Source organism: Podarcis tiliguerta, assembly GCF_965153285.1.
Source record: "Podarcis tiliguerta genome assembly, chromosome: 2".
Classification (NCBI taxonomy): domain Eukaryota; kingdom Metazoa; phylum Chordata; class Lepidosauria; order Squamata; family Lacertidae; genus Podarcis; species Podarcis tiliguerta.
The window spans coordinates 2,987,147-3,002,798 of NC_139535.1; the positions used below are offsets into that span (position 1 = coordinate 2,987,147).

At 47.0% G+C, this 15,652-nt stretch overlaps 1 protein-coding gene across 3 annotated transcripts; it reads left to right on the top strand.

Annotated features, from left to right (window-relative positions):
* The first annotated feature begins 3,730 nt into the window (after positions 1 to 3,730).
* Positions 3,731 to 13,085, top strand: LOC310670692 (uncharacterized protein). 3 transcript variants are annotated; one of them, XM_083426369.1, is made up of 4 exons: positions 3,731 to 4,179; positions 7,248 to 7,330; positions 10,068 to 10,194; positions 11,956 to 13,085. In XM_083426369.1, exons 3-4 carry the CDS (start codon positions 10,087 to 10,089, stop codon positions 13,030 to 13,032), a joined length of 1,185 nt encoding a protein of 394 aa, XP_083282495.1. In that variant the 5' UTR covers positions 3,731 to 4,179; positions 7,248 to 7,330; positions 10,068 to 10,086; the 3' UTR covers positions 13,033 to 13,085. The 3 variants fall into 3 exon arrangements, with proteins under 3 accessions (XP_083282495.1, XP_083282496.1, XP_083282497.1); XM_083426370.1 differs by lacking the exons at positions 7,248 to 7,330; positions 10,068 to 10,194 and having other exon boundaries at positions 3,731 to 4,204; XM_083426371.1 differs by lacking the exons at positions 7,248 to 7,330; positions 10,068 to 10,194 and having other exon boundaries at positions 3,732 to 4,179.
* The last annotated feature ends 2,567 nt before the right edge of the window (positions 13,086 to 15,652 follow it).

Consider the following 15,652-nt stretch of genomic DNA (forward strand, 5'->3'; position numbering starts at 1 on the left):
GAAAAGAGTTATTAAAATGAACCATGGATGGGGGGGGGAGGGAAGTCGATGATAACTTTGATAACAAAATATACATTTATCTGTTTAAATTTGTAAAAAAGCTGCAGATTGCAGCTATAACAAAGGCGGCTGTCAGGGGTTCAGGAGCAGAGGCACAGGAGAGGGAGGAAATAGAGAGCGAGGGGGAGGAGTCCGAAGGAAATGTTAGCGATGACAGCGGTCCGAGGTCTCCGAGTCTTTCCAGCGAATCGGAAGATTCACAGAAAGGGGCCCCCATGGTCAGGGCAAGGGGGGTGCCGAGGGGGACACCCCAGGAAGAAGGGGCCAGAGGGGACTCAGAGAGCAGCAGTTGGAAATCAGGACCAGCGTCCACACCAGAGTGCAGTAGGGGGGAGGAGTCCCAGGCATCGGGATCAGGAGGCGCACTGCCAGCGGGAGGACATGAGGCAGGATTGGCCACGCCTCCATCGGGGAGCGAGGAAACGGTCAAGAGGAAGGTTGAAGGCTGCGCGCGCGCGCCAAGTTCAAATGTACAGGAGGGCGGCACAGTTGGCAGCCCGGATAGGGAGCCAGGTCCTAAAGCCCGCCGGAAAGAGCGGGAGGAGTCAGGGGGGTCAACGTCAGCGTCAGAAGAATCCAGGAAGGAAGGGACCCCGGGGGGTAGCAGGACCCAGAGGAGAAAGGAGAGACGGAAGAGGTGGAGTAAGGCTAGAGTCTTAAACTGGTGTACAGGGGGCGGAGATTCAGATGGAGCTTCGCCGATCTAACCCTAGACGTAGAGCTGGGGCGCTGCGGCTTGAAAATGGAAACTGTACTTCAATAAAGACTTTTGTACATTACTGCCGGCTAGCGTTGGTCCTCTGTGAGCTGGGACCTGGAGCCAGCTCTGACAGCGGCGTTTTTTCATCTCCGCCAAGCTAAGCAGTTGGCTCCTTACCTCTCTCGCCCTGACCTAGCCACTGTGATCCACGCGACGGTCACCTCCAGACTGGATTATTGTAACTCGCTCTACGTGGGGCTGCCCTTGAGACTGACCCAGAAACTCCAGCGGGTGCAGAATGCCGCAGCGAGACTCCTTACGGGGTCTTCGCTGCGAGATCACATTCATCCGGTTCTATACCAACTGCACTGGCTCTCGGTGGAGTACAGGATCAGGTTTAAGGTGCTGGTTTTAACCTTCAAAGCCCTATACGGCCTAGGACCCTCGTACCTACGGGACCGCCTATCCTGGTATGCCCCACAGAGAAACTTATGGCCTTCAAATAAAAACATATTGAAGGTCCCAGGCCACAGAGAGGTTAGGCTGGCCTCAACTAGAGCCAGGGCTTTTTCGGCTGTGGCTCCAACCTGGTGGAATGCTCTGTCACAAGAGACAAGGGCCCTGCAGGACTTGACATCTTTCCGCAGGGCCTGCAAGACAGAGCTGTTCCACCAGGCCTTTGGTCAGGGTGCAGCCTGACTCCCTCCTTTGGCAATCTTTACAAAACTTTAGTTTATGGTTGCCATCAATTTTGATTTTAATTAATTTTTATAATGTTTTTATAATGTTGCACTATTTTAGTGTTGTTAGCCGCCCTGAGCCCGGCTTCGGCTGGGGAGGGCAGGATATAAATAAAATTTATTATTATTATTATTATTATTATTATTATTATTATTAGTGTGGAAGAAAGAGAGATTGGCACGGGCTCCCCTTTAATCCAGCCAGGAGTTGGTGCAACCCTAGACCATTGGTTTTTCCCCTCCCGGGAAAAACTACGTTTTGCTTGCCACTCAAACGCAATTTGCGCCCTGCTGGGAGCCACGTGGGGTGACGCGGACGTTCCAAGCTCCATTCACAAAAAGCAGGAAGGCGCGCGGGGGCGTGAGCGGCAAGGAAGAAGTGTTGCCGTTCCCTCTGCAGCCTCTCTAGGCGCCCGGACTCGATCTCTTTAACCCCGAGATGCACTTTCCCATAGCAAGAAAAGCGTGGGGGGGGGAGGGGACAGCCCCCCCTTCTCCAAGTCCACTTTGCAAGAGCAAGAAGAGAAGAAGTGGATCTCTCCCCGGATCCAGCAACGCCTGAGTGATCGCCTCTCCCTGGTTGATTCCCTTCCTCCGTCTGATCTCTCCCTGTGCAAAGACCTCCCCCGCCCAAAAAAGCCAGACTCGCTAAGGGTTAAATCCTTCGGTCTAGCTTGCTGGTTTCCCACTGTAGAGTTGGAAGGGACCTCCCAAGCTTATTCTAGTCCAGCGGTTCTCAACCTGTGGGTCCCCAGATGTTGTTGGACTACAACTCCCATCATCTCTGAGCTCTGGCCTTGCTAGCTAGGGGTGATGGGATTGTAGTTCAACAACATCTGGGGACCCACAGGTTGAGAAAGGCTAATTTCTAGTCCAACCCCCCCCCCCCCTGCAATGCAGGAATCTCAGCTAAAGCATCCATGACAGTTGGCCACCCAACCTCTGCTTAAAAACCTCCAAGGAAGGAGAGTCCACAAGCTCCCGAGGGAAACAGCTCTTAACTGTTAGAATTTCCCCCCATAGATTTAGTCGGAATCTCGTTTTTTGTAACTTGAAACCATGGGTTTCAGTCCTACTCTCCAGAGCAGGAGAAAACCAGCTTGTTCCCTGCATGTGACAGCCCTTGAGATATTTGAAGATGGCTATCATATCTCCTCTTTTCCGGGCTAAACATACCCAGCTCCTTCAACCAGTGAATGCGGTGAAGGTCCTGTGTGAGTGGCTGGAGGCGGTTGGAGGATGGATGGCGGCTAACAGATTGAGGTTGAATCCTGATAAGACAGAAGTACTGTTTAGGGGGGAAAGGAGGTGGGTGGGTGTGGGGGACTCCCTGGTCCTGAATGGGGTAACTGTACCTCTGAAGGACCAGGTGCGTAGCCTGGGAGTCATTCTGGACTCACAGCTGTCCATGGAGGTGCAGGTCAATTCTGTGTCCAGGGCAGCTGCTTACCAGCTCCATCTGGTACGTAGGCTGAGACCCTACCTGCCTGCAGACTGCCTTGCCAGACTGTCCACTCTAGTTATCTCCTGCTTGGACTACTGCAATGGACTCTACGTGGGGCTACCTTTGAAGGTGACTGGGAAACTACAACTAATCCAGAATGCGGCAGATAGACTGGTGACTGGGGGCAGCCGCCGAGACCACATAACACCGGTCTTGAAAGACCTACATTGGCTCCCAGTACATTTCCGAGCACAATTCAAAGTGTTGGTGCTGACCTTTAAAGCCCTAAATGGCCTCGGCCCAGTATACCTGAAGGAGCATCTCCACCCCCATCGTTCTGCCCGGACACTGAGGTCCAGCGCCAAGGGCCTTCTGGCAGTTCCCTCACTGCGAGACGTCAAGTTACAGGGAACCAGGCAGAGGGCCTTATCGGTAGTGGCGCCCACCCTGTGGAATGCCCTCCCACCAGATGTCAAAGAGAACAACAACTACCAGACTTTTAGAAGGCATCTGAGGGCAGCCCTCTTTAGGGAAGATTTTAATTTTTAATAATAATAATAATAATAATAATAATAATAATAATAATAATAATTTTTTATTTGTACCCTGCCCATCTGGCTGGGTTTCCCCAGCCACTCTGGGTGGCTTCCAACAAAGATGAAAAATACACTAAAATGTCACATATTAAAAACTTCCCTGAACAGGGCTGCCTTCAGATGTCTTCTAAAAGTCTGGTGCCCAGATGGGCGGGGTATAAATAATAAAATTATTATTATTATTATTATTATTATTATTATTATTATTATTATCCATTCCTCATAAGGCTCGATGTGCCGTTGGCCTGATCCAGCAGGCCCTTATGTTCTTAATACAGGTATAGATTGGTTATTCGTCCTTCACCCGGAAGTCCCAGCATGGGAATACACACAATCTTTAAATGGGATTAACCCTTTATAACATTTACTATAGCCACGAAGAAGGTCCTCTTTCCGCCTCACAGCTCCACTGGTTTCTGCAATAGAGTTTTGCCAGAAGACTTGAGGGAGGAGGGTGAGAATCCATTGCTTGGTTTGTACTGTCCTTCCTAACTTCCTCTCCCTGTTCCCTGTCTGGGTTACTTGCTTCTGTTTCAGGTGCAAAGCCGGTCCTTAGATGTGGCCGTTGATTCCCGCGAGTCAGAGAAGGACCCAACTGACCGTTGTGCAAAGCCCCTCTCGTGGGGCATCGCCCAGGAGGTACAAAGTCGGAATGATTCATTGGGTAAGGGTCCCAGCTCCTGCCAACCTAGCAGTTCGAAAGCACGTCAAAGTGCAAGTAGATAAATAGGTACCTCTCCGGCGAGAAGGTAAACGGTGTTTCCGTGCGCTGCTCTGGTTCGCCAGAAGCGGCTTAGTCATGCTGGCCACATGACCCAGAAGCTGTACGCTGGCTCCCTCGTCCAATAAAGCGAGATATAATAATAACAACAATAATAATAATAATAATAATAATAATAATAATAATAATAATAATTTATTATTTATACCCTGCCCATCTGGCTGAGTTTCCCCAGCCACTCTGGGCGGCTTCCAATCAAATGATAAAAACAATACAGTATTAAAAACTTCCCTAAACAGTGCTGCCTTCAGCGCCGCAACCCCAGAGTCGGCCACAACTGGACCTAATGGTAAGGGGTCCCTTTACCTTTTATACCTCCCATACGGGGAGAGGCTCTCCTTGAGGTGTTGTGGTCTTGAGCCACAGCACAAGTCTTTATAGGTCAAAACCAGCCCAGAAACTAATGCAGTCTGGCCAGGATTGGTGCCATGCGCTCCTGGTGTTTGGCCCGCTCTCACTCGGATAAATTGCCCCCACCTCACTGAACAATCCTTTACCCAAAGGTTTATTTCCCTTTCCCCTTAGAATTCTAGCCCGGGGTATCCTGCGCCCGGGGACCTTTGTGAGGGGGTAGCTAGTAAGTTGGAGTCTCAGACAGGTTTTCTTTAAATAAGCAATAAAGATCTATTTAAGGCAAGATAGTAAATAAACACAAATGTACTCAACTCAGGTTACTTCAGGAATACAGTGCAGTTTCACATTTTTTTATTTAAATTAATAATTTTTTATTGATTTTTTTCAGTAAAAAGACAACAAAAAGAACAAAAAACGATACATAGCACTGTAAACACCCTTATATACATATTTTCCAAAATGAAAACTAATAAGAGAAAAAGAAGAAAAGTTATAAGAAAGCAGACAGAAGAAGAAAAAGGAAAATATTAACAAATTCTTGCTTCAAACACTACAGTATATAATCTTAGTTAAAATATTTTAAGACTTCCACCGCATTCACCGCATGTCTCTTAGTTATCTTGCTCGCATTTACATCTGTTCTTCGGTCATTTCCCTTTCTTAAATTCTTTCATAATCATCTCTGTATTCTTCACAAGGTTAGTCTAGACACAACCAAACTTTCGTATTTGAGCCCTGCTTGTATAAATAATCATTTAAACATTTCTATTGTTTCTGAATTATAATTTTTGATTTATGCCTTATTAAATCCATCAATTTTGCTAACTCCAGGTACTCACAAAGTTTACTTATCTATTCCCCCTTTGTTGGGATATAATTTCCTTTCCAATGACTGGCTACCAACATTCTCGCTGCCGTTGTTGCATACAGAAATATGTTAATTTTGTCATTGGGAATGTCCTTATTCAAAATTCCTAATAGATATGCTTCTGCCCTTTTGGTATAAGTGCAGTTTCACTTTAATTCATTCTCAGTCGTTTTTACCTTAAAGGTTTGGTTCCTTTATACGGTGATAGTTTCTTTCAGTTATCCACCCTCTTCATCAATTCTGCTCCTGAGGTACTTTAAATAATAGACCCAAGGGCTCTCTCCACACACCCACACACCCACACACCCACACACCCTTCACTGGGTTTGGGAGTTGCCTCTTTTCCTTAGAAGAATCTCTCCCCTCCAGACTAGATTTGAGTCCCGAGTAGGCTGTTCCTTTCCAGCTCCTACTTCTCTTGCCTCAACCTCTGCCTCCCTGTAAAATTCTGGTCTGTTCCACCTACAGGACACCACACTCTGTCCTTCACAATATGCTCAGAGTGGAAGTTGTTTTTCCAGAACCAACTCTCCCTCCCATTCACTCTTTATACCTCAACCTGCCCCCTAACCTGTCTCCTTACCTATCTCCCAGCCTCTCCAACCTCAATTCCAGCCCACCTCAACCAACCCTCTCAATATAGGTAGGTAGCTGTGTTGGTCTGCCGTAGTCGAAACAATATAAAAAATTTCTCCCAGTAGCACCTTAGAGACCAACTAAGTTTGTTATTGGTATCAGCTTTCTGAAGAAGTGTGCATGCACACGAAAGCTCATCCCAATAACAAACTTAGTTGGTCTCTAAGGTGTTTCTTGTTGTTGTTGTTGTTTAGTCGTTTAGTTGTGTCCGACTCTTCGTGACCTCATGGACCAGAGTACGCCAGGCACTCCACAGACAGCTTTTCCGGGTCACATGGCCAGCAGGACTAAACCGCTTCTGGCGCAACATTGGTGAAAACCAGAGTGCACAGAAATGACAAAACTACTTGTACACTGGTGGTGGTGGTGGTGGTGTTGTTGTTGTTTAGTCGTGTCCGACTCTTCGTGACCCCATGGACCAGAGCACGCCAGGCACTCCTGTCTTCCACTGCCTCCCACAGTTTGGTCAAACTCATGCTGGTAGCTTTGAGAACACTATCCAACCATCTCGTCCTCCGTCGTCCCCTTCTCCTTGTGCCCTCCATCTTTCCCAACATCAGGGTCTTTTCCAGTGAGTCTTCTCTTCTCATGAGGTGGCCAAAGTATTGGAGCCTCAGCTTCAGGATCTGTCCTTCCAGTGCGCACTCAGGGCTGATTTCCTTCAGGATGGATAGGTTTGCTCTTCTTGCGGTCCATGGGACTCTCAAGTGTCTCCTCCAGCACCAGAATTCAAAAGGATCCATTCTTCGGCGATCAGCCTTCTTTATGGAATTTTTAAATTTTGTTTCAACCCTCTCAACTAACTGCCTCTTCTGAAACCCTCTCCTTTTAAACTCTCCCTCCTGGAACCACAGCCAATCAGAGGCTGCCATTTGTTAACTATTTGCTGGCAGGGGAAAAAAGGAAGGGGAAAAAAGAAACGCTTGTTGGATCCAACCTGTCCAGCACAACCAACTTTTTCATCACATGTGCTCAGGCCATCTTTTCCTAGCGAGTGCCTGTGTTTTGTGCCCAGCCTCTCCCAGAGTCCCAGCCTGCTTTCAGCGTTCTGTTTCCGCCACCTCGCAGGGCCCCGAGGGATGTCCTGCATACCCCTGGAAATGCCTCCTCTTTGTGGTGGTGTGGAAGCGGCAGATGTACAGCCAGCTCAGGTAGGGTGTGGCAAGGCTACTCAAAGAAGGTATAACAGGTATACCCTTGTGCCTCACATGCTGTCATGTATCTTAAAAATAGGGATGCGGGTGGTAAAATTCTCAGCGCTTAGGACTTGCCGATCGAAAGGTCGCGGTTCGAATCTCCGTGGCGGGGTGCGCTCCCGTCGCTCGGTCCCAATGCCTGCCCACCTAGCAGTTCGAAAGCACTCTTAAGTGCAAGTAGATAAATAGGGACCGCTTACTGGCGGGAAGGTAAACGGCGTTTCCGTGTGCTGCTCTGGTGCCGGTTTTGCCAGAGCAGCTTTGTCACGCTGGCCACGTGACCCGGAAGTGTCTGTGGACAGCGCTGGCTCCCAGCCTCTAGAGTGAGATGAGCGCACAACCCTAGAGTCTGTCAAGACTGGCCCGTATGGGCAGGGGTACCTTTACCTTTTATCTTAAAAATGCTTAATGCTAAAAGTGCCTAAATGCTAAGAATCAAATGTTGTCTCTCTCTTGCTGCTGTGCTTGCAGAAAACAAAAATATATTTAGCTGCATTTGCAATCTGTAAGGAACATTCCTCATGCTCATGAGATGGTCACCAGGACCTGACAAAGCAGGATGTCTGAAGTTGGGTACTTTCCATCTTACGCAGATGTCTTGCTAACAAAAGGGGGGATTTTGGATTTGCCTGCCAAAAGGGGATTTTCCCCCGCTTGCTTGCTGATAATAAAGTAGAAGCAATTAGTGATATCCTGAGTACATATATGGAAAAAAACAGAAGTGATCTGTAAATGGACATAGGAGGATTTAGGAAGGGCTGTGTCCAAGCTCATTGGTTTGATTTTGCTGCAATTTATGAATATGTAATGTTTAATGCTGTTTGGAAAAAGATATATACAGTGGTACCTTGGGTTACATACGCTTCAGGTTACAGACTCCGCTAACCCTGAAATATTATCTCGGGTTAAGAACTTTTCTTCAGGATGAGAACAGAAACCGTCTCTGGCGGCACAGCAGAAGCAGGAGGCCCCATTAGCTAAAGTGCTGCTTCAGGTTAAGAACAGTTTCAGGTTAAGAACGGACCTCCAGAACGAATTAAGTATGTAACCAGAGGTACCACTGTAAACCCAAAGTACCAGAGCTTCACACCCAGTCTTTGGAAACCAATTTCTGCTGGGTCTTATTGCTGTCAGCAGTAAATCTTTCTTTCTTTTTCTCCATTGCTGCGTCTGTGATTTTTGAGCACACCTTGATGGTATCAGGTATTTATTTAACCCTTTGCAACAAGGGAAATAACTGTCTGAGGACAAGGGGGCACACGGGGGGGGGGCGTTTTGCCTGCTATGATTCCCCCAACCATAACCCAGTATTTCTCATATGAAGGGCTGCATAGAATCGTAGAACCATAGGTACAAATACCTGTTGGAAATGTAAAGAAAAAGAAGGGACCTTTTATCATATGTGGTGGAAGTGTAAGATAATAAAAGCATTCTGGGAAATGATGAGACAATGAACTGAAAAAAATGTTTAAAATAACTTTTACCAAAAAAACAACAAACCCAGAGGCTTTTCTATTAGGAATTGTAGGTGCTGAATTTCTAAGGGAACAGAAAAGACTTTTTAATGTATGTGACGACAGCTGTGCAGATGTTGTTAGCCCAGAGATGGAAAGAAGATAAAGTCCCTACCAGAGAAGAATTGCAAATTAAGTTGATGGGTTATGCTGAAATAGCAAAACTGACTGGAAAGCTCAGGAACCAGGAAGACCAAAACTTTAATAAGGAATGAGGGAAAATTATAATTTACCTTGAAGCATTTCAAAATGTTAGCGGGACTGCAATAACACTTGTAATGTAACGAGAACTATGGACACAACTAAGTTACCATATTTTTCGCCCTATAGGACGCACTTTTCCCCCTCCAAAAATGAAGGGGAAATGTGTGTGTGTCCTATGGGTCGAATGCAGGCTTTCGCTGAAGCCTGGAGAGCGAGAGGGGTCGGTGCGCACCGTCCCCTCTCGCTCTCCAGGCTTCGCGGACCTCTCCACAAGCAGCGAGAGTTGCCTGCATGCTGAAGCCTGCGCACGCTGAGCTCAGCGCGTCCAGGCTTCGCGGACCTGCTTGCGGAGAGTTGCCTGCATGCTGAAGCCTGCGCGCGCTGAGATCAGCGCGTCCAGGCTTCGCGGACCTCTCAGCAAGCAGCGGGAGCCAGCGCTGGGCTCCCACGGCTTGCAGAGAGCTGCCTGTTTGGGGGCTGGGGTCGGAGGAAGCTCAGGAAAAAATAATTTCCCCCCCTTTATTTCCCCCCAAAAAACTAGGTGCGCCTTATGGGATGGTGCGTCCTATAGGGCGAAAAATACGGTATATAAATTTGGATTATTTTTAAAAAGAGGCAGTAGAAAAGATTTAACAACAGAACCCATGGAGGGGAAAGTAGGAAGTCCAGAGATTCATGGGAATCTTGTAACTTTGGATGTGTTGTAGAGTTGGCAGGCACCCCCCAAAGGTCATCTAGTTCAATAATAATAATAATAATAATAATAATAATAATTTTTATTTATATCCCGCCCTCCCCAGCCGAAGCTGGGCTCAGGGCGGCTAACAACACTAAAATAGTGCAACATTATAAAACATTATACAATCCCATGCAATGCAGGAATTTCAACTAAATTGAAAGATGGCCACCATCTCCTGAGGGAGTCCGTTCCTTGGGATCGTCTGTTCCTAAGGGATGTCTGCTCCCCCTTCCAGGATTTGGTGACCTTCGAGGATGTGGCTGTGTATTTCAGCAACAAGGAGTGGGCCCTACTCAGCACACGGCAGAAATCCCTGCACAGAGAAGTCACCTTGGAGAACTCTTGGAATGTGGCCTCTCTGGGTAAGAATCGATCCCCTCTGTGCTCTGACTTGAGGTAGTTCAGCAAGACTTGGACTCCTCTTGACCCGTATCCTTGTGGGAGAAATTCCTCTGGGGGGTCAAGGATGGAGGCTCGCACCAAATTCCCCATCAGTCAGACTTTATTCAGGCATTTCCCCCCACGGATAACTTGTTCCGGCACATATCCCTTGTTGTTTATCCGGTGTTTTAAGGGCTCAGGAGGGGATGTATTTGACTCCTCCTTGCACTGACATGCAGCCTCCCCGGACGTGTGGTTGAAGTGGTTCTTAAAACCGTGAAGCCAACCGGTGCTGGCTTTGAATTCCTTCGCTGGCTGTGGAAGGTTTGAAGCTTGCTTAGAGAGGGAGAGAGCCTTTCGGTGCAAGCAAAGTCCTTTTGGTGCAAGCACATGTTTCTGGGTGGGAGCACACGTTCCCTGCTTTTTAGCTTTCCCGCCAGTTGAGGAGTGGCCGTGCTCTCAGACAGAACCATCTCCAAATTTCCCCCCGCATCTTTCAAATTTGTTTGCTTATTTTTCAGTCACTTGTGCAAATAAAGTGAGCGTAAATTGTGGGTTTGCTGTATTTTTTATATTTTTTTTATTCAAAGTTATAACAAAACATATTTTCCAAAAACATATCCTTATTCCCCCCCCCATTTTTCCTCCCCCCACAAAACCCCCCCATCCCCCCACCCCCCGACTTCCCTCAGTTCCAGTCCTTGGTTTCTCCAATAATGCTATTTTCTGCATGTTACAGAGTTGTATAGATCCTCCAACTGTTTAGCTAATTATTATCAGTAAAAATAAAAAAAAATTGTGGATGTTTATTCAAAACCTGCCAAAGAGTCCAGTTCGCTTTGTTGTGTCTTCAAATACTTTGTGAAAGGTTCCCATTCATCCTTAAAGTCACAGTTATCCTTGTCCCGTAGCTTGTATGTCAATTTTGCCAGTTCTGCATAATCCACCATTTTTTCTTGCCATGATTCTTTAGTTGGGATTTCTTCAGTCTTCCATCCTTGTGCTACCAGAACTCTCGAGGCCGTTGTCGCATACATGAAGATGTTTTTCAACTTTTTTGGCAGGTCTTTCCCTACAATCCCCAACAAAAATGCCTCGGTTTTTTTTTAACAAATGTTAAATGGAACATTTTCTTCAGTTCATTGTATATCATTTCCCAAATTTTTAAAATTACTTTACAATCCCACCACATATGATAAAATGTTCCCTCCTTTTCCTTACACTTCCAACATATGTTTGAACTAGTTTTGTACATTTTCCCTAGCTGCACTGGTGTTGTGTACCATCTGTACATCATCTTCATGTAATTCTCCTTCAATAGGGAACAATCTGTAAATTTTAAGTCAGTTTTCCATAATTTAACCCAATCTTCCATCATAATGTTGTGACCTACATCTTGGCCCATTTAATCATAACTGATTTTACCTCTTCATCTTTCGTCTCCCATTCTAATAGTATGCTATATGCGGCCTTCAGTAATTTCACTTTCCCTTCAATCACTTCTGTTTGAAACCTAGATCTAGTATAACTAAACCTAGATCTAGTATAACTGCTGTATCCTCCTTATTTCTGTGATTGTGAGTTGTTTTAAACTTTTTAAATGTTTTAATTTCTGTAACCTACCATGGTATCTTTGGGTGAAGGGCAGGGTAATAATAATAATAATAATAATAATAATAATAATAATAATAATGTTTTTTTCTCCTGCTGTGCTCTTACCAGGTTTCTCTGTCTGATTTCAGCAGGTGATGGGGGGGGATGAGAAACATGGAGACCAATATGCCAGGCCAGTAGGGGGAAGCAAGATTCAGGAGATGGAAGAGAACTTCAGGACTCCAGGAGGAGAGAATAAGCAGAAGAAAAACCCAGCAGAGGAAGGCAAGAAGACATATTGGCCAGGGATTAACCTCCACGAAGTTCCAGTTCAGGAACACAATCCCAAGGGAAAGAAAAGGAATATCTGCCCCGTGTGTGGGAAACACTTCAGCTACAAACCAGATCTCAGTGTTCATAGGAGAATCCACACGAGTCTGAAGCAACACAGATGTTTGGAGTGCGGGGTGAGCTTTAGGCAGAGCGCACACCTCGCTACTCATCAGACAATCCACACGGGCGAAAAGCCATATCAGTGCTCATTGTGCGGAAAGAGCTTTCGGCAGCGTGCCAACTTCACATCACATCAGAGAACCCACACAGGAGAGAGGCCGTATCACCGCTTCGAGTGCGGGAAGAGCTTCAGTCGGAACACGAGCCTCACTGCCCACCTAAGGAAACACACGGGAGAGAAACCCTACAGCTGTTCCGTGTGCTGCCGGAACTTTTGCGACAAGTCAGGCCTGAACCTGCACCAGTTAATTTATTCAAAGGACAAGCCTCATAAATGCCTGGTGTGCGGCAAGAGCTTCATTCGGCACTCGCAGCTGACCTCCCACGAAAGGATCCACACAGGGGAGAAACCGTATCGGTGCTCGGTGTGCGGGAAGAGCTTCCATCGGACGTCCAACCTGAAGTCGCACCAGAGGATTCACGCAGGAGACAAACCCTACAACTGCTTGGAATGCAGCAGGAGCTTTTACGAAAAATCGCGCCTTCTCACACACCAGAGAATGCACACGGGGGAAAAGCCGTATCAGTGCCCCGAGTGCGGGAAGAGGTTTCACGATAAGTATAAGCTAAAGAGCCATCAAAGGAACCACAGGGGGAGAGAGAAGCCGGTCACGTCGTGGTGTGTTGAAATGGCTTCCGACGGTGCCCCCGTCTTGCATGCTCTCAGAGAATTGACACAGGGACACCAACACGTGATTTCTGAGATTGAATAGCAAAGGATTCGGCTAAGCCTTTATAAACTTTAAAGAATCCACCTTGGAGATGAACCTTCTGTTAGGATATTTCCGTTCCACCTTAAAAGGGAGCAGAATGTTTGTGTCACAGCCTGCATATTTCCTGTTTCACAGGATGTTTCTGTTGTGTCATTGCTTTCGTTTCTCTCTCTGTGCCGGAACACTGAAGCAGGCAGTCATGTTTTTCTTTGTTCTGATCAACGCAGAAATAAACTTGTAAATAATGCTCTCCTGAGTGCATCTTTCGCTGTGCATTATCTGCTGATAGAGCATGCATCGGCTCTGGAATGTGGCAAGCTATTTCTGGAGCTCATGTCACTAATTGCTGATACTGCGTGTCTACGGGAGATCGATGGACGTCTGGAGACGACGTGGAGTCATGATGGACTTTGTCTCCCTGGCAGTATCCCAACAGCTTCCCCTCCCTCCCAAATACTTGAGGTAGGAAATGGGTTAACAAAAAGAGTTAACAAGGACTCACTCGAACCAATGGCTTCATGTTTTAGGGAAGGAGATTCCGACTAAACATACGGAAAAACTTTCTGGCAGTAAGAGCTGTTTGACAGTAGATTCTATGATTCCAATATAGATCACTGACATACCAATACCTTTTAAATTTTTATTTAATTTTTGTATTGGCATTAAAAATGTGCAAAAATAATGGGAAATACAAGACACACAGCTCCAGCCCCACATATGCAGCCCCATCCTTGTACCCACAGTGGCCTCAGGTTGTATATTTACATAATTGTTCCTTTTTGATCCATAAAGGACCTGTTCAGTGTTCAGGAAACTGCTTTATTCTAGGGTTGTTTGACGTGTGAAACATAGTTCAGATTGAAATAAAACCTTACTATACACCAGACAAATTCACATTTAAATGTATGGCGTGTGAAAAGGGGTTTAGTAAAAGTCGATCACTTAAGAGTACATCAACGAACTCACACGGGAGAGAAACAAATTGAATGTGTGGAATGAGAAGTCAAGCCTTAGTTCACATGAGCAAACTCACACAGGGTGTTGTTGTTGTTGTTTAGTCGTTTAGATGTATGGAGAGTTTGTTAGAAGGCACAACTTACTTTGCATCAACAAACTCACCCAGGGAAAGACTTTCACTGATAATAGAACCCATGCAAAACATCAACAAACGGGGAAACCCATTTAAATGTATGGAGTGTGGAAAGTATTTCACTCAGGGGTCACTCCTTCACATCAAAAAACTCAAAGGGTAAAAGCAATTTTAAATGTACGGAGTGCATACAATGTAGTGGTGTTCATATGTAAATTTGTTTAGCTACCGTATTTTTCGCTCTATAAGACACACTTTTCCCCTCCTAAAAAGGGGAAATGTGTGTGCGTGTAGGGATATCGCGCAGTGGTGAGTGGGGTCCGGAGGGAGCACACTTCCCCACCAGCAGGCAGCCACAGTCTGCCTGCACGTGTGACCCTGGGGTACGTAGCATGCTCCCCCTCAGACAAGTCACGGCTGTCTCGAACATCGTTCCCTCTGTCTGACCTTTTGCGGTCTCAGCAGTCTGCAGTGTCCTGTCTGTAACCTTTGTCCCTGAGACCTTATGTCTCCTTCGTCATACACTGTGCAAGGGGAAAATGGCGCTGTGGAAACAGGTGCCAAAATAACTTTGTACCACCCCACGATCTCGGGACTGGAAGATGTGTAAAGGTCACAGGCCAAAATGTATCTGCCTAGCTTGCATACAGTGGTGCCTCGCAAGACGAAAAGAATCCGTTCCGCGAGTCTCTTCGTCTTGCGGTTTTTTCGTCTTGCGAAGCAAGCCCATTAGCGGATTAGCGCTATTAGCGGCTTAGCGAATCAGCTGATAAGCGGCTTAGCGGATCAGCTGTTAAGCGGCTTAGCGGCTTGGGGAAAAGGGGGGGGGGGAACCCTGCAGGAACTCGCAAGACATTTTCGTCTTGCGAAGCAAGCCCATAGGAAATTCGTTTCGCGAAGCACCTCCAAAACGGAAAACCCTTTCGTCTAGCGGGTTTTCCTTCTTGCGAGGCATTCGTCTTGCGGGGCACCACTGTATTTGTCTCAATAAAAAGGAGGCTCTACAGGCTAGCCGGCAGCTCGCTTCAGCCCACCTGTGCGCAGCTCACATGATGATCAACTCCTGTCTTGGGCCTTCACTTCATGTGCGTCCTATGGAGCGCTCCCTCTCGCTGTTCTAGCTTCCGGCTTAGCCGTGCGAAGTCTTCGCAGGGGAGCGGAGAGCCTTCATCCCGCTCCCCTGCGCCAGCTTCGCACGGCAATCCATGGCTTTCGCGGGAGGTGGGGGAAGGGACAGAGCTTTCTCACTTCCCCCACCTCTTGCAAAAGCGCCCAAGAGCCACGCTCCCTTTAAAGAGCTGCGCGGAGTGTGTGTGTGTGGCTCTTGGGGGCTTTTCCCCGAGGAGGGAGAAGGGCAGCCTGTCACTGACGGGCTGCCCTTCTCCCTCCTCGGGCAAAAGCCTGCAAGCGCCACACATACGCTCCACGCGGCTCGTGAAAAGGAGCGCTGAGCAGAGCCTGGGATGCATACAGGCTCTGCTCAGCGCTCCGTTTAAATTATGTTTTTTTTTTCTTGCATCCCCCCTCTAA

Bases quoted from the DNA above. Each gene is read 5' to 3' on its own strand.
- LOC310670692 (XM_083426370.1), top strand. From the start codon at position 4,097: ATGTGGCCGTTGATTCCCGCGAGTCAGAGAAGGACCCAACTGACCGTT. The intron at 4,205-11,955 runs GTAAGGGTCCCA...GTCTGATTTCAG, and splicing joins AAGTCGGAATGATTCATTGG to CAGGTGATGGGGGGGGATGA.